Consider the following 22,967-nt stretch of genomic DNA (forward strand, 5'->3'; position numbering starts at 1 on the left):
AACATCTGTTTCTTGATAGAAATGAAACGGCTTTCCTTGTGTGAATGTTTTTACAGCATCAAATAGTTTATTTACTTATTGTGAACACTAAAGCTATACATTAAATCTCATTAAAGAAATACTTTACTATACGTGTAATATCTGTAAGTGCATTATGTTTTTTTTTTTTACCGAGGGACAGTAACATAACAAAAACCTGAGTAGCAGAATTTTGTTTAAAACCATGTGTTCATGACCGGTTTGTTCCAGGTTTCACCACAAGATGGCAGACTAACCCCAAACAAACCGCTTAGAAAAATGCAATAAAACTAAGCCTGACAGGTGATAAAACATCAGCTGAAAGGTTTTAAAATGAAAATCAGACTCCTGCAATAAATGTAAAGAGATATTAAAAGATTTATTACAACATTGTATTAATTTATGTTACTTTATACATAACTTTCACAAAATTACAAGTTTACTGCCAACACAATAATAATAACATCCGTTTTTCTGCAGCACGGCCAAAGTTGAACAAACAGCAGAAAATAAACCCTTTCACCTTCTGACTGAGAATCAAAGTTGAACGTTCTACAGCAATAATCCAACCAAAATATGATTAAAATACCAGTCTAATTCTCTCAGAGAATCAGTCCTTCATGCAAGTAAGCACAAAACAGTGACCGTACTAGTTTACCTGTAAATCAAAATCGTTCTTAAATAGATGACATGTAGAAAAGCAAAAATAAATAATGCAGCAATGAAACTACACAGTAGTAAGCCAATACATTTTAAGAAATAAGGCAATTTGAGCCTAATTGACGAGTTACTGTTACTCTGTAATTATCACCAAGCTCAACTGTAATTAAATAATTTCACTTAAATAAAAAGTACATGATCATTTTCCTTACTTTTGGAAAAGAACCTCCTGATTATAATATTATCAGTTCAAAAAGATCTTTAATTATCATTAGTATTATTGATTTGTTACTTATTGTTTTTCTGGAGGGGGAATAAAGTACTCCACAAGTCAAGTGTGGAAAGTGTTTGAATGATCTTTTTTTCCCCCTTTTCTTTTCACTATTCTTAAGCAAATAAAGGGCTTAAAGACTAACAAACAATGCACAAAAATGTCTTCAGATCTTATACAATGTAATCGGAATCATTAATGAAATTTTACAGTGTTTCCTAAAATCGCAGTCTTTTGACAATCGACTGTAGTGAATTAATAATACAAAGAAAAACATGTTTTTTTCCATCGAACAGTGTTTTAAAAAGTAGAACACCATGGATTCAGGATCCGCCTTTCTGTCAGCAAGTGGCAAAGAATGCTCATAAAAAAAGCCTTTCTGCCTCCCACTCAGTCCACATTATGTACATGAAAGCCACCGCGATCCCGGAACACAATCTACTTTAATCCACCCGTCGACCTGCGTTCATCATTTGCAAATCAATATCTATATCTAATACATTTTTCTTTTTAAATCAACATCAAAGACGCTGTGGTGAAGTATGCGCTATAGTCCTACAGTTACCCGACTGGAACAAACTACTCATGGAATGTTGATCAAAGCTTTTGCTCTTAAAAGACCTGATTTTTAATCAAATATCCTTAAGACTTGCTTTTAGAAGCCTAAGATTACTTAAAACATTCTGCTCACATCAAACCACCTGAAGACATAGCCAACAACTTATTCACAAAGTACAACAACAACAAAAAATATCTTGTTTAAACTGCACTTTGAACCGTTGAAGAGTGGAAACAATGCGAGTATAAAAAAAAAATAAAAAATAAAAAAATAAATAAAACACCTGTCTCCCCTCATGTGCAAAATTGAAATGGTATAATGAAAATAAACATGGCTGCTCCATATCTCTGTAGACCTACAGAAGTTCTGAAGAAAATCAATATCCACTTACAATGAGCCATGACACACTTTGCCATTTGACTCGTATATAAAATACACCAAGTCAGTCACATGACTCATGATGTTCCAACACCACATGACATGTTCTTGTACATGTAACAAATAAACATGGATTCTAAAGAGAAGGAGGCAAATTTTTTTTCCAGACAATCAGTACAACCTTAATCACGGTTGGTAAAGTGCCATCCCTTGCGTCTTTACTACATTCTGTTAAAAAGGGAGAAAACTGATGGTAAATGGAATCCACTTGATGATTAGTGTTCTCCAAACTTAAGAACAGTGAGGGATCTTTTCCCACCTCACATCAACATGGCTGCCAGGAATAAAAGTAATCACAGAGAATCCTGATCAGCTCTTATTGGGCTGGGTGCAAGTGGCCGGGGCCGTGTTCGACTCCTCCCCTTCTGTGCTCTGGTCTGTGGTTGGGCCGGTGGTGGAGCCGGATGCCGTAGAGGAGCTCACGCCATTGGATGTGCTGACAGAACTGTGTTGGATGGCCTCGTTATGAGGGCTGCTGGGGACGGACATCTCCTCGCTGCTGTCCTCTTTATCAAGCACTGAAACAGAAAAGCAACACGACGACTAAAACAAAAAAACGCAACAATCCTGTAATACAGATTAATCCAGGGACTTGATAATTGTTCGCAGTTATACATTTTATAATTTATGCAATATTCTGTGTCACATTAACACACAATGAACTTGATCATTAATAAACAAGATGCAAGGTCAGGAAAAGGTACAGTGAAAACGAACACGTGAAGTACGTTTGATTAAATGCTAATAGGAATGCATCGCTAAATAAAATAAGATGTCACAACAGCATGTACTTCCTGGTTTACAATGTAAGCATTTATACCACTTGAAACTTAGATCTGAACAATGATATGTTCAGTGTGATGTTCATAATTTCACATTGTAGAGATTTTGACTGATGTGATAAACAATGGTTTTTAACAATGAAAAAAAAGTTGCAGGCATTTGTAAATTTATATCAACACCATTTTAAGTAGTTGCCACAATGACAGTCCTGTACTACATGTCCTTTACCCTTCTCAATTCCTGAAACTCTCAGGGTTTAATCATTTATTTATTTTTAAACCTAGTATTAACCTAATTCACATTTTATGAAGTTGAGAGCGCAAGGAATCACTGCACATAGATGCTCAGATATTTTCAAGAGGATTGGAATACTGACACTATATGGTAGAAAGACTATGCGTGCCATCGGTTATATATGTGATGTTTCATTATCAAATCTAAGTAAACGCTTTGCTGTGTACAGAACATCATACAGAGCTATGATACAAAGTGAAGACTCAGCCACTCTGTCAGGGTGTCCCCTAGGACTCGCTTGGCCGTGATGTCCTTGGAAGCAAAAGACTGCAGTGTCTCCAGTATTGTTATGGGAGCAGCTAACAAGCAGGAGTCTGCATGTTCACATTAAAAAATACGGCGCTTAACGCTGTCATCCAAAAGCTCTGACAAGCTTATGGCTTGTCATCTAAAAAAAAAAAACACTTAGCCTGATTCACATGAGACAGAGGGTTTACCTGGCCAGACTGGTGTTAATACTACACAAAGATAATAGATAGGACTAAACTGTTACCAAGAAAAAAAGTTAACGGCAAAAAAAAAAAAAATAAAAAATAAAAAAATCTATTTCTAATTCCAGAAATTGTTACATTTTGTTAAGCTGCTTTCGTACAGTCATACACCCTGACCCACCAAAAAAAACCTCATCATATAATATCAACATTCTCAAGGGACCATGACACTGTTTCTGCAATTCCTGGCTGGAGAAGAGCACCACAATGCCACGGCTCTGACCCTGTGAACACAACATGCAAAACAAGCTAACATCTAATCAGTCGATTTGATGCGTAATTGCTATTAAACTCAGTTTCCGAGTCTGATCCCTGCTTTGCATTTTATTATTCCCTGTGCTTGCTTTGTAACCTTTAATTAAAGTTACAATGTCATTTTAAACCAACATCATAAGGGTGTATTATAGGCAGTGGCGTGTGGCTGAGCCCTCGCACCCCTCCCAGCGTTCTCATTTGTTTCTTGCTACCTTGCCAACTACTGCAGCGACAGATGATTACAGCACCTGATTTTAATGATGCTCACACTGGAGAGAGGCAGAGACTTGCAGTCCAAATGCCACCAGCTGCTCCACAATCGCAATGAATTAATTGGATCCTGATGAGGGAGGAAAGCAAAAAAAACACTCTGTCTCGTAAAGAAATGCAGACTACTATGATAATTAATACAGCTAATGATGCAAAAGTCCGCTGAAATGGCACTTGATAATTAACATGGGGATTATCTTTTGTGTATGTGTGTTTCTTATTTAAGCATTAAAAGACATTCAGGCCGAGTGTTTAAAGCACTTGCAAACCAGGATCATATTATGTGATGTAGCAAAACAACCATTTCCAGAAGGCCATAAATACTCTTGACAGTTTGGAATAAGGTCGCACTCGACATAAATCGACATGACAACCATTCATTTTCCCTTTTTTCAAGCCATATAACATGCTCCTATAATTACTCCTAATGGCATTATACAGAAAAGCACAGGGTGAAATATATTATCATATGCAGCACTTCTTTCTCAAACTGCATTTCTCTCACCCGCTCTCTTCCTCCCTCTCATTCGTTTCTGACCATTTAACCGGCTCGGGCAGATGGGTTATGCGTACTGCCAAGCCAAGGCATGGCCTGCCATGTTTGCAGGGCAGCCTGGGTAATTCCCCTCACACCTGCCACTGTGGAGCAATGATCAATAGTGCTAACATTTAAAGATGCAGAATCATGTGGATCTCACAGGCCTAGCTACTAATGCTAGAAATCGACCTGGCCTACTTCATAGCCATAATTCAGCGTGGATTTATATATTAAAACACAGAAAGTGCACTTTCATTACACTAGAGGAACTTCCCTGACAGAAGACATGACCATCTGCCATTGTGACGCCAGCAATAAATGTCGGAGAACCTCATCTAGTTGTTTACTAAAATAAAAAGACAAAGTGATATTCCACCCTCCATCTTATTTCAGCCCGTTTCTAATATATGACCCCCTCATACCGCACTCCACCACAAACACGAGTGAAGGATAGCCTCATCCATTACCGCAGCCCTCACTCCGCTCCCACAAACGCACCAACCAGACACCCGCAAATGAGTTCACTCCCTGACAACCTCATCCCGCCCGGCCACCATCGCTCCAATAATATGCATGAGATGTGTCAGTCCTGCTGCTTTAACAATGGCGTCGGATAATGAACGGCATGGTGGTGAGGTGGCATGTCTGCAGCAGGACAGCCATGCTGCTATAATACACTCATTTCTGAGGCAATCATTGTCAATTCGTCTGTGCAGCTTCTATTGAGCTCTGCAAACAAACCTGAGCAATAGCAACCTTTTCAATCCCTCTCAATCTTTTTGTCTTACAAACATAGCCCCATCAAAGATCGGGAAGTCATATTGTTTCTTTTTTATAAATAAGTTGCAAAAAATAATCACGTTGACGAAGTGCTGAAAGTGAGGACTCGCCAGGAAAAGGCTTACACAAAGGCAGCCACAGCCTTCAATGTGGTACATGAAGGAAGCCTGAGGATCTGCTGCAAGCACAGCCTCCCACAACTGCTCCTTCATTCCACTGACAACAGCAAATTGATATGAAGTGGCTGCATATGGGAGACAAGCTACAGATCTGCTCATTTCATAAGATGTCATTAGAGCATAACGGCTAAAGATGTGCCTGAATCACATCTGCCCCTCCATCTCAGACTCGCTCATTTACCTTTAAAGCGAAAAAAAAAAGCATCCGTTTGGAGAAACATGAACACAAAACTGCTAATTAAAAAAAAAAAACTACATATGTAAAACATATAATTCATATACAAGAAACTTAATTAAAGAACAAGGAGTCCAGAGAAGCAAAGCGTGTGGTTGTTATACCACCTACAGGCCTTTTCACTCTACATCGGTTCATGGTCTAATGTTCACATTTCATCAGGTACCAAACATTCCATTTACGCCAAAGGAAAAAAAAAAAAAAAAGCAGAACATAAAGTTTTAACAGCCTGCAAGCTTGCCTACTGCAGGGGATACGGATGGTCCAAAAACAAGAAGACAGTCAAGGAAGAAACGTATCAGGAAGTATTGTAAAGACATCATGGAAAAATCTTAGAGAAAGGCCAAAAGCTGTTTCAGCAAAAAAAAAAAAAAGTACACACTGTTTAAACAAAATGCAACATTCTGCAAAGGGGCATGTAGGGATAATATTCAGGAGCTTATAAAATGAGAATGAAAGTCAAAATATTCTAAATAAATTTACAGAAAAATCGCAAAAACACAAAAAAAAAAGCATAACCGTGTGGGAAGGGTTTTATTCATCAGGATTTTATTGGCGTATGCAAGCTCTCTCTCTCTCTCTCTCTCTATGTATGTATGTATGTATGTATGTATGTATATATATATATATATATATATATATATATAAAATTTTATACCACTCTCCAAAAGCATGTAGTGATATATATACTTATCTATCTATACTGTGTATATATATATATATATATATATATATATATATATATATATATATATATATATATATATATATATATATATATATATATATATATATAATTATATATTATTTTCCATCCAAGGCTATCTCCGTTACCCGAGTAAAAGTGGGGGAAAAAAAAAGTCTAATATGGTTGGATCATTTACAGTATAGTCTGAGGAAGGTCAAAGATTTTCACTGGGTGACAGCTTCCATTTTATTTTCCTTTAAATTCATAGATCTGTTGTGAAAGAGTAAAGTGCTTGTATCTGCTGCAGTACTCACGATTGTAGCCAGATTTCTTCTGCATGAGTGTCACTGGGCAGTCCTTATGAGCAAGCAGGAGCTGTTTCAGCTGGGCCACCTCGTTTCGTAACAGAGTCACCTCATTCTGCAAAGACGCCGGACAAGGCAGACACATCCAGCTGAGATCACATTCGTGTTAGGACAAGGACAAATAACCTTTACACGCTTTAATAACATCCCAGAATACATATCCATTCTCAGCAGAGATGATATCTTGTTTTGTTTGCTACAGCCTGCCAATACAAATGATATACAATGAGTTCCGAAAAAGAAAAAAAAGAGACCTGAATAAGGAAATGACAAGATGAAAATGTAAATAAAAAAAATGCAACAGTTATAATGACAACTATGGAAAGCATGAGAACAAATTCAGATAGGAGTGGGAATGTCTGGACACCCAAATTCAGTTAGAGTAGTTTCTTTATGTATTTTGATCTGGAAAATAATTTCCATACCTTTTAGCATTTTACCACTCACTTAACAAATATGATTCTCATCTGCTAGGTTGAATGTATTGCTATTATCTTTAAGAACTCTTTATTAACTAAAGTGCATCATCTGGCAAGTTACACCTTCACTGCATGTAAAGACTCATAGAACATCACAAATTATATAATCTATTTCACAAACTTCAGGTGCCTATAAAGCACCCTTCCAAATGAAAGGTTTTAGCTGGAATTAAATCCAGACCAAATATAAGATTATATCTTTATGTATCGCTATATTAGTGGTGAGATTAGTTCTACACTTTTTAAATGATTTGACTCATCCCTAAATGTGAGTAGCTCAAAAGTATGAAAGCAAGAAAATGAATGAAAAAACGATATACCAAGTACCAACGGTACATCAGGGATTAGTGCGGAAAACTACTGTTACATTGCGACAAAATTCTGGTTACATTTGGTCTATGCCTAATCAACAAAGTGAATTATTGTGTCATTACGTTCAAAAAATGGAAAGTAGAGAAAATGAGATGAGAGAAAGACAGAAGGAGAGAACACCATCCCCTCAGTCAGCAGAACTCCACACCCCATTCTACCAAGATTTACTCTCCTCTTACTGCTCCCGTGGGATGCAGTGCTGCACGTGTCAAAGATGGGCCCGTTTAACAGTGAAGGTGACTTTAAGAGGATGTAGAGGAACATGGGCATGTGAGAGGGGCAGATTACTACATGGCAGATTTAAGTGCTTTTTTTCCCCTCCCCTCTAAAACATGGCTGCCATTTTAATCTATTCGGCTAAAAAGCGGCCAATTTACTTGATTCCATCTGTTAGGGCTTGGCGGCGTTGGCGAGGCAAGGCTTCAGAAGAACAGATTTAAACACAGCTGGTGGAGCCATGGATCTCCTCACCACACGCACAGCAATATCCCATTACGACCAGCACTGAGGCTTTTGCATTCGTCCCATATCCTCCTTATTCGCCCCAGTCTCTCTTTTACTCCATCTCTCCCTCCTGCCCATAAAACTCTTATGGATCCAAGTAACCCTTTTATATAATACAATTCTACAGGCAACATGGGAGCACTGGAGGTGTCACGCAGATAATTACTGACTAAATATAGGCGCACAGGTCTGTGACAGGAAGGGGATGGCTATTAGAGTAACGTGGGAATTCCATTGAGAAACATACAAAGTGCAATGAGCGGAAAGGACGACAGCAAGCATGCTACAGTTCAGTGTGTGACAAAGCACTTCAGGAGGCAAACCAGCAGCCAAAAAGCTGCAAGTGCATGAATTATAGCACTTTACCGCCATCATACGTGTCTTTACAGATCAGCCCTGGATGACTGATAAATTTGAAACCTCCATGCACCATTTATTGTAGGGTAATAATATTTCTGGAGGCTCGCTGGTGGTGTAACGCGCAGCTCTGGTGCAGCATGCTGGCCTGTTGGCGCCGACATCTCGTTAAAGAGCCCGTTAAGGATGATGTCAGAGTAATCGTACATCATTAGAGCTCTCTGTGCTGATCAGCAAAACCAATGGGACAGACAGAGAACATTACAACACTCTAATGGCACTGATTAACATACTGCATAAAAACAACACACACTAATGGTGGACATTTAATTTCAGTATGAAGTGCTGCTCTGCTCTCTGCAGTTCCACTTACTCTTTGGAACCCCCTTCTTTCCTTCCACGCACCCCCTTACCTCTCTTCATCTGCTTGTTTTCATTTAACCCTAAGCACAGTTACAACAATCTCATCAGCACCCCCCGCCTGTCTCTCCATCACAAATTAATCACTCTCGTTTTCTCCCCCTCCTCGTCTACCCCCTCTTGGAGCCCCCACCCCTTTAATGGACAAACAGGACAGACAGCACGCAAATAAACAGCGGCACATCTCATTAAATTGTCTGGAACACGTCGCCTCATAGCCTAGCGTGTCCCTATCAACAGAGACAACAGTTACGTGAACTGTTTCGAACTTGTCAGGAGCGAATCCTAATTGCCTGCCGCAAAATGGCGGTTCAAAAAGACGGGTTTCCCTGGGAGAGTTCCAGGGCCAGCTCTTAAAACGCGCAGACAGAAGAGACGACACGCTTGTGTGCCGATGACATCTGGAGGAAATGTCTTTATTGACAGGGACGTATCAATGCAGGATACATAGACACACACTTACACACAACACACATTCACATGTGCACACATTCACCATAGCTGTCAGAACAAAACACTTCTTAATCACCATTAATGATTTTATCACCATGTCAAGGAAATAAATGCCTTTAGTCAGGGTATGAACAGAACATCATAAACACACACACACACACACACACACACACACACACACACACACACACACACACACACACACACACACACACACACACACACACACACACACACACACAAATGTACTTTCTTTGGGTGGACATTCTATTTACAATTATTAAGCCAGGTAATTATTGCTACATCAACCGAAACCTAAAAAATGGTGGCACGGAGACTATAAGAAACAAATCAGACGTTAGAAATAGATGATCATTATAGATTTTAATATATTACTTTTTTTGTATTTTGAATTTTTTTTTTCGGCTTAGAAGCGATTTTTTTTTTTTTTTTTTGCAAGAGTTTGTAAAATTATTTGGTATAGAAATTTTTTATTAAAAATAAATATTTCGTAAATACTAAATTAATACAATAAATGACTAACAGAAGAACAATAAAAGATTTAAAATAATAGCAGATTGGCATCAATATCAGCTGATATTAAGGGTTTCAGCAACAACAACAACAACAAAAAAAAAGGTTAGGATATTATATTAGTGATCATCTCTATTATCTAAATCCCATTAAATTCTCTTAAACAGAAATTACATTTCTAACCAAGTAAGGTTACTATTATCTTCAATAAATTAACTAATAGAAATATGAAGGTTATTATCTAGAATATATACTTCTAAAATAAAATAAAAGCATTTTAACTCTAGAACAAATATTTGTTTGATATTTATATAATTTTTTTTATACATTTATATTCCAATCACAACTGATGGAAAATGGAAACCTGAGCATTGAAGGTTGTCACATGATAAGAACTGGACCACTGCATCTGCACCGTTTTACAGAATGGAGGGGGGTGGGGGTGGGGATTTAAATACAATCTTAAGCAAATAGACATGCTTTTAAAACTCTTAGCATTGCGTTAATATTATTAATTATATGTGTTAAGTATTAGCACATAGTTCTATAATATCTGTGTAATTCCTGTAATGGTTATACGATGTGAGTATGTGGCTCTACAGTACTTGACTTTCTGTCTGCTTTAACTGTTCAATAGTATTGGTTGTTTTATTTATATAGTAGAATGTGGCGAACAAATCTCTGCTTTTCCAGGTCTTATTCTTAATACCAAATAAGGTATAGTTTCATCTCATGGTTTGCCCATATGCTTACTTGCCTCCTTGATTAAACCGAAAAAGGTATGTGTCAAACTGTGTGCTGTGTTCCTAAACCTCCAAGTTTGAATTTTAGTTCAGGCATAATAAAATCTAACACTTGGGTAATTTCATTAACTGATTTATCCTATACACAGACATATTAATAAACAAAAATCGTTCAAGGTCAGGGTTAGGTTTCAGAGTTGAAAGATGAAGAAATTAAATGCAACTTGTGTGACATTTAAAATCATTATCTACTTTTCTGAGTATGGGGTATATATTTCTGGACCCATACTTTAATTTTCCCTTCTTATATTCATTGACGTTGATAGTGGTTTTGAAAGAAAAAAATACTGCTGTGTGAACAGAACAGACACTATATATCATCAGTGCTTCTGACACTACATCTTTTATACAGTTGACACTTTTTTACTTTGCCAAGCTGAAAAGAAGCATTTTGAACTGACCTTCGCTACTTTGTAGTTTTAATTGTACTACTGTGCTGTGAGAGAAGTTCTAGCAGCCTCTGAGTGTAAGGTGTACGAGTTGTACCTGTAGCTGCCCGTTCATAGAGCTCAGGTCTTCCGCTTTTTTCTCCAGACTCTGCACCCACACTTTCCTCTTCTGTCTACAGCGCGAGGCCGCTGCTCTGTTTCTCTCCAGAAACTTCCGTCTCTTCTCATCAGGGTCTTCGTTAGTTGACCGGCGCCGCCTCCCACCTGTACTGGGCGTGTGTTGAGCGGGTGGGGCTGGTGACGCCTAGAAGCACAAAGCAATATGCACAAATAAACCCCAGTTCCATGCACAAATCTAAATAAGTATTGTACTTTTCTTATTTTATAAAGCGTTTTTTAACAAATACAATGTGTTTATATGCATAAAATATTGATGAACCATAATAATTTTGGCATCGAATGAGAGCAGTACTACAACCAAAAAAATGAAGACAAAGACGAGTTAAAAAAGTACAGCTAATGTTTAATTAATCAATAATTAAAGCTTAAACACAATGAATGTGTGTGTAAGTATACACCTTGTAAAGACTGGGGTCAGGTTAGTTGTCTCCATGAGACACCAACATACACATGCAAAGCTACTACGCACAGGGGTTTCTGTGGTTGACGTTGCTGGCTGTTGTAGTGATTGTGGACGTGTCTCCTCAGCTGGTGGTGCGACTGGTGGAGGGACTGGGGGCGGAGTCTGGCTGGCGGCCCGGTTTTGCTCGGCATCTCCGTTGGTTACCTGAGGAAGCTGTTGACTAAGAGCTGCCTTCAGCTTCTGCATCGGAGATGAGGTAAAATCACAAGAGGGGGAAAAAATAGGGAGAAGTGGTGAAGACACAAACATAGCAGTGCACCGCAGGTCATAATATCATAGGTAAGAAACACATTGAAATTTTTTTTAATTGTAGCAAATCCTCTGTGAACTTTAGAATCATTATAATTAAATATTATTAAATGATATGTAAACCAACAAAAAAAAAACAGAAAACAATAAGCCAATAATTATACATTATACTACATGTGAATTTTTGTTTTCATTTCGATGAATAAATCCGTGAACGTTAGCAAACTTTTCTGGGAGTTTTCCCACACCTATTTAAATTTAACCGAAGATTCTTATATCCATGAATAATGCAACTCTGCATACAATTACTGCAGCTGACAGGTACAAAGTTTCTAACTTTTAGAGACTGTGCAAAGCTTTCTTTCACTTTCAAACAGAGATAAACCGTGTTCAGTACAGGACCCTGTATTTTCGCTGCTGTGCTGAGAATGATGTTTAATTACGCATCAAGCTTTAGTGCAACACAATAGCCTTTTCAGTTATCTACCTTTTCCAGCAGCACTGCAAATTATAGAAGACGCGAAACGTTGCTCATCTTTCTGTTGCCTGTATAAGCATTTGCTTTCTTTTTGCAAAACAGCTCCGCTCATAAGTCAGAGAGCTAAACCGCATTAGAGAGAGGCAGGTACAGGAGATTAGAGTAATTAACTTCCAGAGAAAGCGGGAGGCAAGGATTAAAACAACATATTCATCACCACTAAAAACAGATGCTTCCCTGCATCCTGTTCCAGAGGAGTAATAGCTGTCGTAGCTAATTTCCTATTCCCCCGAGACGGCCGTGATTCTCTCCTGTCAGGGAAATCTTTCTCTCCCGGGCGAGCAGCAGCTCGCATAGCATAGCGACCTCAGCGCTAAGCACCCCTTTCCTAACGCTGCCTCCCACTGAGCCTGTCACATTCCCCACAGCTGCCTAACAATAATGTCAACTCTCACACGCTAAATGACATCCACACACACTCGACGCATCCAGCCATACTGAGTCGCGTCCGTCTTCATATGGCCATTCGCTGGCAACATGCGATATATATTACAGACACAAACCGGCGTGCTATATACATCACAGATCTAAAGTATGTCCCTGAAAAAAGAAGAGGGGGAAAAAGCAACAATGGTGCAAAAAAGGAAAAAAAAAAGTCAAAGACATCAGGTAACAAATGCACCCACAGCAGGTGAACAAGGCAACTGAGGGCTAAGAGAGAAGAGAGATTCATTAACATGGAAAAAACAAGAGGAGGACATTCTTTTAACAGCTACCTCTGCCAGACCTATCTATCTAGCAAATTAGTTTATAGTATAACAACCCCTCCAGAACTCCCTGGAAAGAAAGACCAAAAGTGAGAGAGAGAGAGAGAGAGAGAGAGAGAGAGAGAGAGAGAGAGAGAGAGAGAGAGAGAAACCAAATCATATTTCATATCTGCCACAGGAACCTCATCAGTGCAATAACCCTCCATCTCTGGGGTGTTATCCAACCATCTGCTACTATATTACTTATCTTTATTTTTCAACTAATTAACAGCATAATCTTCTAAATTCAGCAAGTTAATTATCATTATTGTGGTCTTTGCAGCATCATCAGTCCTTGTAAAGTGCCGTGTCTGTGTCTGGGGAGAAGAAGAGAAAAAGCGAGGGATAAAAAGATGGAGGGTTGGATGGCAGGAGGAGGGGCAGCCTCAGAGAGGGGTCTGTTTTCCTGATGTGAGCTCATTAGGTGTTGTGTTTTGTGTGTGCGTGCTTGTCTATGGCATTGAACGAGTAAATATATGCTCTGATGTTTGAAGCCCCTGTATGCATGTGTGTATTCTATTATGTGTGTGTATGAGGGTGTACAGATTGTGTACAGGGTCAGATTGGATTCTGCTGAACAAAAGGTTTCATGCAGGGTGAAGCACAGAAATGTGCCTTTCTGAGCCAGTGCCAACTTCCCTCCCCACTCTGGTTTGCCCCCAATGACAACCTGCTGAGCACAGCGCTGTATGAGTGTTTGTCATCTTGAAAGTGCACACATACATCCATATGCACCCCTGCGACAGACAGGCCTCTATCCCGACGCCCCTCGCCCTTGTCCCCTAGAGCGAGTTTACATGCTAATGTTTGTTGGAGCAGCATGCTGTGAACACTTTCAGCAGAGTGATCAACACTTCATCACTACACCACAGGCCTGCATGTACACTCCATACACACTCATACACACTGTGTACGTTACAATATGCTGCAGCAAACACATGATCACACCTCTGTGACTATGTCAGAGAAAAATTATTATAGACTATAGATTTTCTCTCATTAAGATCAACAGCATGCCTCGGTACAATTCGGCAAAATTTATATTTGTTGGTTATTATATAAACACATTCGAAATGTATTTATCAATTAATCACACTGGAATAACATTCAAATTTTCCCCAGAAACATAATGAAGGAAAATTATGTTTAATTTTACATACATACACACACACACACACACACACACACACACACACACACACACACACACACACACACACACACACACCTTTTTTACATTGTGCCCTCTAGTGCTTAAATAAATAAAGTACATCTGTCTGAACCAGCAATTAAATATATATGTAAATATGTAAAAATGTATAAAAAAAGAAAGGAAATTACCATCTTTGCTTCTGATTGGACGGGTTGTGGGGAGGAGGGGCCGGGAATCCCGGGAACATTAGGCACTACGGTGACTGGTCTTACCAGCTAAGACAGAACACATATGGACAACATAGGAAAAGGAGTTCAATTGGCATAATTAGTCTCTCTGAAGACATTTTACACCTTAGAATCTGCTCTCACACACAGAGACACACCCACACACAAGTGAGCAGATCACACTCAGGCTAACCACATTGCTCACACTCATTAGGCTGACTGCCTGGTATTTCCATGTAGCACAACCACAGAAAGATGTATCTACTAAGATCACATCTCTTTTAGTAAAAACACTCCCACACAATCACAGAGAGAAAAAAAGAAAGAAAGAAAGAAAGAAAGAAAGAAAGAAAGAAAGAAAGAAAGAAAGAAAGAAAGAAAGAAAGAAAGAAAGAAAGAAAGAGAGAAAGAAAGGAGACACACAGCTTACAATATGTTGTTTCTCCTTCCAACACCCGCCCCTTTCCCACAATCTCAGACATGGAGATATGAAAATGAACATTCATATAATACAGCTTTGATCCGAATACTTGCAGTCCATACAAGTAGAGTGAACATGGAATAGAGCCCATTATGGCTGAAGTGTCCTCTTGCTGTCTTTTTCCTCTTCCTCTCGCTCTCATTTTATTGCCGTGACATACAACTGCCCTTTTCTAAGGCCCATTAGTTCTCTCAATGTCCCTCCCCATGCTACACAGGCGTTGTTGGAATAATAAATACCTGCTTGCCCTCTGTGACACGCTAAAACGTGCCACTGACAAATCCCACCGTCGTCACTTATGATATGAGTACACTGCAACGTTTTTTTGGAAGGGAGTCACTTTCAAATGTTTAATCAGCCGGCAAGAGAATAAATAGTCTTCTAACAGTTATGAGCGAAACACAGGCTGAGAAAAACGTGCTCAAAAAAAGTAGAACTAATATAATTTTCTTCAAAGTTCTGAAAAAGTTTTGCAGAAAACATTCCCTCTTGGTGCAGTAATACCCGCAGGAATGGCAGATGGATTACAGGCTTTGCAATGTGACTACTCTTAATTGGACAGAAAAACTCATCTCTTTGGGAATAAGTTTTTACATCTGTGAATGGAATAAACATATTTGGTATAGAACTGTGTAAACGTACAGGTATGGCAGTGGGGATGTGGACGCTGGAGCTGGCGATGGTGGCTGGGATGGCGACGGGCATGGTCTGTCCATTTGGCAGCTGCAGAATCACTGGGAATGTGCCAGACACAGGGCTGGAAAAAAAAAAAACAAACAAAAAAAAAAAAAGAGGCAGATGTGCATCTTAATACCATTAATATACATATTGATTATCTTATTGTCACAATTTACTTTAATTTCTTTACATGCACAAACACGTGAACATATATCTGGCTGCATTTGAGATTTAAAGGCTTTTAAAGCAAATTCAAAATGAGAATGTTGGTGATACTCTTGACAGAGTAACTCAGGGGAAAAAAATCTTGCCAGCTGCAAACTTAAGCATCAGCAACTTTAAATAAAAAATGATGAGAAAAAAAAAAAAAAAAAAAAAAAAAAAAAAAATATATATATATATATATAAAAAAAAAAAAAGAAGCTCCTGATGATTTAAAAAAAAAAGTAGAAAAAAAAAAGTTGACGTGAAAAATTAAAGGTTCTTAAGTAACAAGTAACATTTTGGAGCTACTTACACTATTGGCCTATTAGAGGATGGGACTTGAGTTATAACAGAACTAGATGTTGGAGATGGAAGGGCCTGCTGAATAACAACACTAGCTTCAGTACTGGCCAGAAGTACATTGGGGACTTGGAGGGAGGCAGGACGAACTATAGTGGACGTAGGCAGTGAGGTCAGCTGCAAAGAAACCTCCTGAAAATATCATATGAAACCGAAGGTGCATCAACCATTCAGAAAAATAAATAAATCAAGTGCCATTATATTCTATGCACTTAATATAAAAATGGAGACATTTCAGCAGTAAAGTATCAAAAGACAACTGGCCATGCGAGATCATGTTAAACACCACCAGAGTAAAGTTGTATTCCGCAGACTGGTTTAATTGGAGTACACACCCTCTCAGGGTAACGTTTGTTTGCATTAGGATGCTATACAGATCTAAGATGTGGTTTAAGCACTAAACACACACGGACCCTGCTCTACATATAGTACAGTAAGTTCGTAAATCAGAGGTATGACATTCAATGATGAGCGACTGCAAATATTCAAGACGACTCAACAATATAAACCAGTTCTCACCTTGTCATCACTGGTTGTAGATTCGGGATGGGGCAGAGGGCTGTCTCGGTGTGATTCCAGAGATGAGTGCTCCTCAGTTTTATTTCGTACAATAGGAGTCGCAAGAGGTGACAAGTCCAAAGGTAACTAAAACGCCAAATACAAAGAAAAAAGAAAAATCACTCCTACAAAGTCCCTGGAACAACAGTGATAATGATCAACATCCATTCAAACAATATTTGTAGTTTAGATGATCATGGAAAGCAGGGTCTAACACGTCACAATACATCTCCAATAGCTGTTTAACAGTGTTTTCACACTCATTAAACTCTCAAGTGAACGCCGAGGCCCTGTGGATTAGAGTGAAGTCAACATGGATAAGACCAATTCTACCAGGATAGGAATGTTTCATTAGAAATTAAAGTTGATCGGAATAATTGATTATTGACTTGAGGTGATGTTCCTTCAAATGAATTCAACAAAGCAGATCCATTTGTTTACAGTACCAATAAATCAATCAATCAACAAATCAATAAACAAAAAAAAAACGTTAATGATTTCCCAAAACTCTCAATGCCCTATGGTATAGTTTAAACTTATTGATATTTAGATGTTTTGGTTTTCAATTTTTTAATGACACAATAAATAAAAAAATAAATATATAACTGCACAAAACTGCAGCTTACCTACAAAAGCTGGTTGTACTGCAAATGCAAGAAATATGTAAAATAAGAATGTTTTCTAAGAAATAATTCATTTAAGTCTTTTTTATCTACAAACATTTCCAGGAAAATAAAATTCCAGTCTGTCCAATTTTCATTTATTTTCCCTGCAATATTCACAGTATTAATATTTGCTGATCTGCCTAATATAGATATGGGAATGGTGCCAATTATATTGCATATTTTTTCTTACAGATTTGATCCAATAGTACCACGGTGTGCATTTTGCTTCTCCGGCATGATATTGTTTTCTTCCTATTGGAAACGTTGTGGAATTCTGTACAAGGTTGTGCTTAATAGGGTGTTTTGTGAACTTGGGTAGCTTTGGTTTGTAAGGCATTATTTTAAAATAAATGAGCAACAGGTTGTCATGTATTTATTTTAATAAATAAATCAGAAAAAACATGGTTTAGTGTATAACAGCAGTCTCATGTCGAATTACGATGCGACAGATTGCTTAGAGATATTTTTATGTTATGGTATCTTGTGTTCACCCCGGACAATTTATTATTTTTTAAATTTTTTTTACTTATTCTGCTTTTTGTTTGTTTTAGGATAATTATTATAGGTGTTTCACTTTCACTGAAAGGAAAACGCATCATTAGCTGCTATTTTGTCAGACAATGGCAGACCCCAACAGCAAAAGTCCACAATTAAGTCTCTTGAGCATTGCAGCTGCAAATGAGCACACTTCAGTGCACCTGTCTACATATATTCAGCCACAAAGAAAGACAGCTGATTATCTAAAATCAGGTTTTACATTATTTTAAGGAGGCATATCCTTTGCCCTAAAAAACAAAACAAATGAAGCCTCGCACTTTCCCAGCACAGAGCAGCAACAGTAAGCCTTCTGAACGCACAAGTAACACACCAGTAACCTTTTTTTTTTTAGTTGCTATGTGGCAGCTTTAGCTCTGAAAATTCTTTTCATTTAAACTTGAAAATAACCAGAACGCTTGAGAATTTGAAGAACAAAACAGTTCAAGATCATGAATATTCAGTATAATGATAATGGAAAATTTCTGTACACTAAATAAATCTGTAATAATTGTATTATATACAAAATACCAGATGGATTTGATCAAACGGGGATGTTTAGGTTAGTCAATGCCAGAAAACACACAACCGTTAAAGCAAATGGGACAGATGTAAGGTGTAAAAAAAATTAATTTTCAATAATGCTGATAATATAATTAACAACTTTAATTTTAATTAAAAAACCACACTAAAGTAAAACTGAAGCAAAATGCAGCACGACTTTAGACTGGATATGTGAATTAAGGGCCCTAGAATACAGTACTGAACAGAAAGTATTTTGCATGAGATGTCTAGAAAATATAAACATTTAATTATTCATCAATAAATGATAAATACGTTGAAAACATTTAAATCCTTTTGTAAAATGAACTCAACCCATTAATTTTAAATGAACGGCTAGTGTTTTTTTTTGCTTTACATTAATTAGTTTAAATTTAATTTACATTTAATTAGTGTTCTGCCCTTGATGTTGAACACTGCTAAAAAATCGATGCCGAAAATACACTTATATTATTATATAGACTAGGGATGCACCAAAATGAAAATTCTTGGCTGAAACCGAAAAAGGAGGAAAGCAAGGCCGAAAACCGAAACACTGAAAGAAATTATGGCAATTATTATTACCATTACATTTATGGCTATGACTGTGTACTAACCTTACTAAAATCAAGGCATTTCAATTGCATAAATTTATATTAAAGTTTCAAAGAATAAATCAATTACAAATTATGAAAATATTTATTTATAGCACATTGCAACAATGCACAGGATAAAATAAATTAAAATTTTGTCTTAAATGTTTAACTTTAATGCACTCATGTGTACATAAAATAATAATGTACAGGCCCTCTGGCCTGCTGAAAGGTTGTACAATTAAATATGTGCTTTCATAAAAACAAAGTGCATTCAGAACAAGTGCAACTGCTTAAAGATACAATACAACACTATCACTGGGAAACTTCCTGCCTTTTCAAAAACGTCCACCACAGACGGAGTGCGCGTGCTCAGAGGGGTTTTGCTTTTCTGTGCGTTTGCGTTCCTCTGATATACAGCATAGCGATCGGGATGTTTGGATTTCAAATTAAACCCGACGTGGAGAAAGTTTTTGCAGACGCACCCCCTCTAGAAATTTCGGCATTACATGTTTTGCAAATCGCTATCCGTGGGTCTTTCTCAGATATACTGAAATACGTCCACACCGCAGACATGTTGTTTTAGACAGGCACGTGAAGGCAGCGGTTTCTGTTTGCGTCATCACAACAAACTGTTTCGGCCGTGTTTTTTCGGTGATCAAAGTCTTTCGGCCGAAAACCGAAAATGCACTTTTGGGTCATTTTCGGCCGAAAATTTTCGGTGGCCGAATGTTCGGTGCATCCCTAATATAGACTGTAAAATGATACACTTCATGACTAGTGGAAATGATTCATGCTAAACGCTATGTTTATTTACCTTTTTAATATCCTCCTCCGTCGCCTTCTTGAAGTCATGTTCAAAGGGACTAGCAAGCTCGTTGAACAGTCCGACCTCCTCACAGTTCTTCAAAAAGCGTGTGGGTGTCGGTGTTTGGTCTGTGAAGAACAACCAATTAGATAAACAAATAGCACTTTCACAAACTACCTTAACGAACAAATGGGGACACCTGACATTCTCACCAGCGATGATGACACTGTCACTGCGTGCTGGACCAAACCTTAGTGTCATCTCATGCTTATGCTTATGGACTGCCAAATGGTCTTCATTTGTAAATCGCTGTGGAAATGAGACGGCGTCACACAAATGTTATTTGTCACACGAAATATTGAATACAAGAAAAAATATATAAAAAACAAATGAATGTGTTTCAAGTGAACATTCAGTACAAGACACAGTCTAACAGGGCTCGGTGTTGAAAACATCACTGGAATTACTACAGTAATAAGAGCAATAGTGCAACCTTTTTACTGGGGTGTAAATAACATACCTGACCACAGCCAGGTGCAGTGCAGAGGAACGGTTTATCATCACTCATATTCAGAGTTTCTCTATGCCGTCTCCTAACACAAAAGCCATTCGGAAAACGTTTCTGAATTACAAAAATACATAAATAGAGAGTATACGTGCTTACAGAACAGGAATCAGATCAGGCTTAGTATAAAGTTAGTTTAAAGGAAAAATCCACCATGAGCTGTTTTGCATATTAACGTTTAATGTACATGATTATATATATATATATAATTTTTTTTTTTTTTTTTTTTTTTTTTAAATATTTGTGAAAATGCTGTTTTACTTCCACATTGGTTTCCTGCATTACCAACAACCCTGTTTGACTGTCGTAATACAGTGGGAATTAACTTTTTCTTAATGTACATTATCAACTTGTTTATATTATGAACAGCAGCTATGCTAATTCCTCTCCACTGCTTCTTTTTCACTACCCATCCCGAGACATCTAGAGATGTACCAGCACCATTTGAACCTCTAAGTGTTTAAAGACTCTGGCATGGAGAAGCTGGTGTTGGATTTATGATGATTTTAAATGTTAAGCTATTTTATGAGTTGCTCAGTAGCTCCTGCTTCTATGACCTCAAATGACTGTATAAGACTGTAGAAAGGACATTATTTACAATCTTACATTCCAGTGCTCATGTTAGTTCACACTGTCCAGTGTTCTGTATTGATTGAAGACTATAATCACACTTTTGATGTCACCCGAATAAAGATTGGTTCCCCTTTTGTGTCTTGTTCCTCTCAAGGTTTCTTCCTCATAACATCTAAGGGAGTTTTTCCTTGCCACAGTCGCCACGGCTGCTCATCAGGGATAAATACACACCATTCACCTTAACTGTTAAATTCTGTAAAGCTGCTTTGAGACAATGTCTGTTGTGACAAGCGCTATAGAAATAAACTTGACTTGACTTAATGTCTACCTAAAGAGCAGCAACGCTTTATTCTTGTAGCCTGTTCATCTCCGGCACCTCCTCGTTTGTACAAACTGCTCACGTTCCAAAACTTTCCTGATAATAACGCTGTCGATAAAACACCATCAGTCTTATCATCACACAGATCACTAACTTTCCAAGATGACTCTTGAACAGTCTGTGCTTTATAGCCGCACCGAAAGTTTGTTGTCTCGCACAACTTCGATGTCGAATCTGACCGTGTACCTCACTGTAAAATGAGAAATTAAATAAAGGCCCTTTTGTTTTGTTGTAAGAAGTTAAGCATGAAACCTGACCGTTATGTCTGGGAAATGTGTAACTACACTAGCAATGTCAAACGTGGGACATAAGCATGGTATACAACCTCAGGTGTGTCAGAGGAAGAACAAAAAATACAATATCAACCTACAGATTAGAATCAGAAATACTGAACAAATAATTACTGTATGAGTCTGAATATATGCAATTCTTTTCTGGGTGGAGTTTTCCTTTAATGTACTCTGCATCCTGCATGAAGTCCCTCCAGACTTCAGCTTGATTAGAACACATTCTAATGACAACTTCGCAAATACAATTAATGCATAAATATAGTTATAAATCAAGGTTTTTGTTGGTTAAAAAAAAGGATTTAGTCTATAAATCACTGATCAGAACTCTGAAAGCAACACAGCAGCCAGACATCACACTTCTATTGTCACTTAGATTACTAACACATTTTAAACAGGACACTAAATGCATGATCGTGTGCAGTGCATCCTAAATGAAACGATTTAAACAAGTTTATAAATGAATAAAAAGAAATGTTATAAATCTAACATTTTACACGAGCATCCAGTTCCTGTGCGATGATGCGGGTGCTGAGGATAACAATGCAGGCCACCTTGTTTACAGTAACCAGGCTAGTTAGCTAGCATAGCCGTCGCCATATTAGCACCAATGCTATTACTAAGAAAATATGCACGTGTCATGCAAGTACGAGGTAAACACTTTGTATAACATACTTTGCACTCGTATTTCCCGACACGATAACCCGACTAATGTGTGTTTACAAACGATACTAATTGATGCGATTACTCACCCACAGGCACAACCCTGACAGCCCGAGCCCACGTAGTCCTCAGTTCTCGCGAGACTTCATTTCATTCTCGTTCGTTGAAGCCCGACGCTTTAAGAATGGAGCCGCCAGTAGCGTAGGCGATTCAAATCCGAGGAACAATTCAGATTACTTCAAAAATCATCTGCCATTAGTAAATATTTGTGCCTACGAGTCAGTTAATACACGCAAATAAAATCTAAAGGACACATACTTGTGGTTACTTTGACAGCCACGCCCATCCCGTGTTTTCATTTCCGCCATTTATTCCGGTTAAATGGGGG

General features: G+C 38.0%; 1 protein-coding gene across 6 annotated transcripts; it reads right to left on the reverse strand.

Annotated features, from left to right (window-relative positions):
* Positions 1-378: 378 nt before the first annotated feature.
* Positions 379-22,958, reverse strand: atf2 (activating transcription factor 2). Of its 6 annotated transcripts, none has more exons than XR_014533038.1 (12): positions 22,669-22,958; positions 20,633-20,705; positions 20,325-20,421; positions 20,122-20,240; positions 16,934-17,059; positions 16,368-16,546; positions 15,815-15,929; positions 14,653-14,739; positions 11,714-11,958; positions 11,233-11,439; positions 6,774-6,879; positions 379-2,464 (listed from the first exon to the last, which is right to left on the reverse strand). XR_014533038.1 is itself a non-coding variant. In XM_083538148.1 (12 exons), the coding sequence occupies exons 2-12, from the start codon at positions 20,678-20,680 to the stop codon at positions 2,256-2,258; spliced, it is 1,467 nt and encodes a 488-aa protein (XP_083394274.1). In that variant the 5' UTR covers positions 20,681-20,705; positions 22,669-22,958; the 3' UTR covers positions 379-2,255. The 6 variants fall into 6 exon arrangements, 5 of the variants coding, with proteins under 5 accessions (XP_083394274.1, XP_083394275.1, XP_083394278.1 ...); XM_083538148.1 differs by having other exon boundaries at positions 11,785-11,958; XM_083538149.1 differs by having other exon boundaries at positions 11,785-11,958; positions 20,633-20,734; positions 22,669-22,926.
* Positions 22,959-22,967: the final 9 nt, after the last annotated feature.

This window comes from Silurus aristotelis, assembly GCF_946808225.1.
Source record: "Silurus aristotelis genome assembly, chromosome: 3".
Lineage (NCBI taxonomy): Eukaryota > Metazoa > Chordata > Actinopteri > Siluriformes > Siluridae > Silurus > Silurus aristotelis.

Bases quoted from the DNA above. Each gene is read 5' to 3' on its own strand.
- atf2 (XM_083538148.1), bottom strand. From the start codon at position 20,680: ATGAGTGATGATAAACCGTTCCTCTGCACTGCACCTGGCTGTGGTCAG. The intron at 20,422-20,632 runs GTATGTTATTTA...TCATTTCCACAG, and splicing joins CTGCACCTGGCTGTGGTCAG to CGATTTACAAATGAAGACCA. The intron at 2,465-6,773 runs GTGAGTACTGCA...TTTCTGTTTCAG, and splicing joins GAAGAAATCTGGCTACAATC to TGCTTGATAAAGAGGACAGC.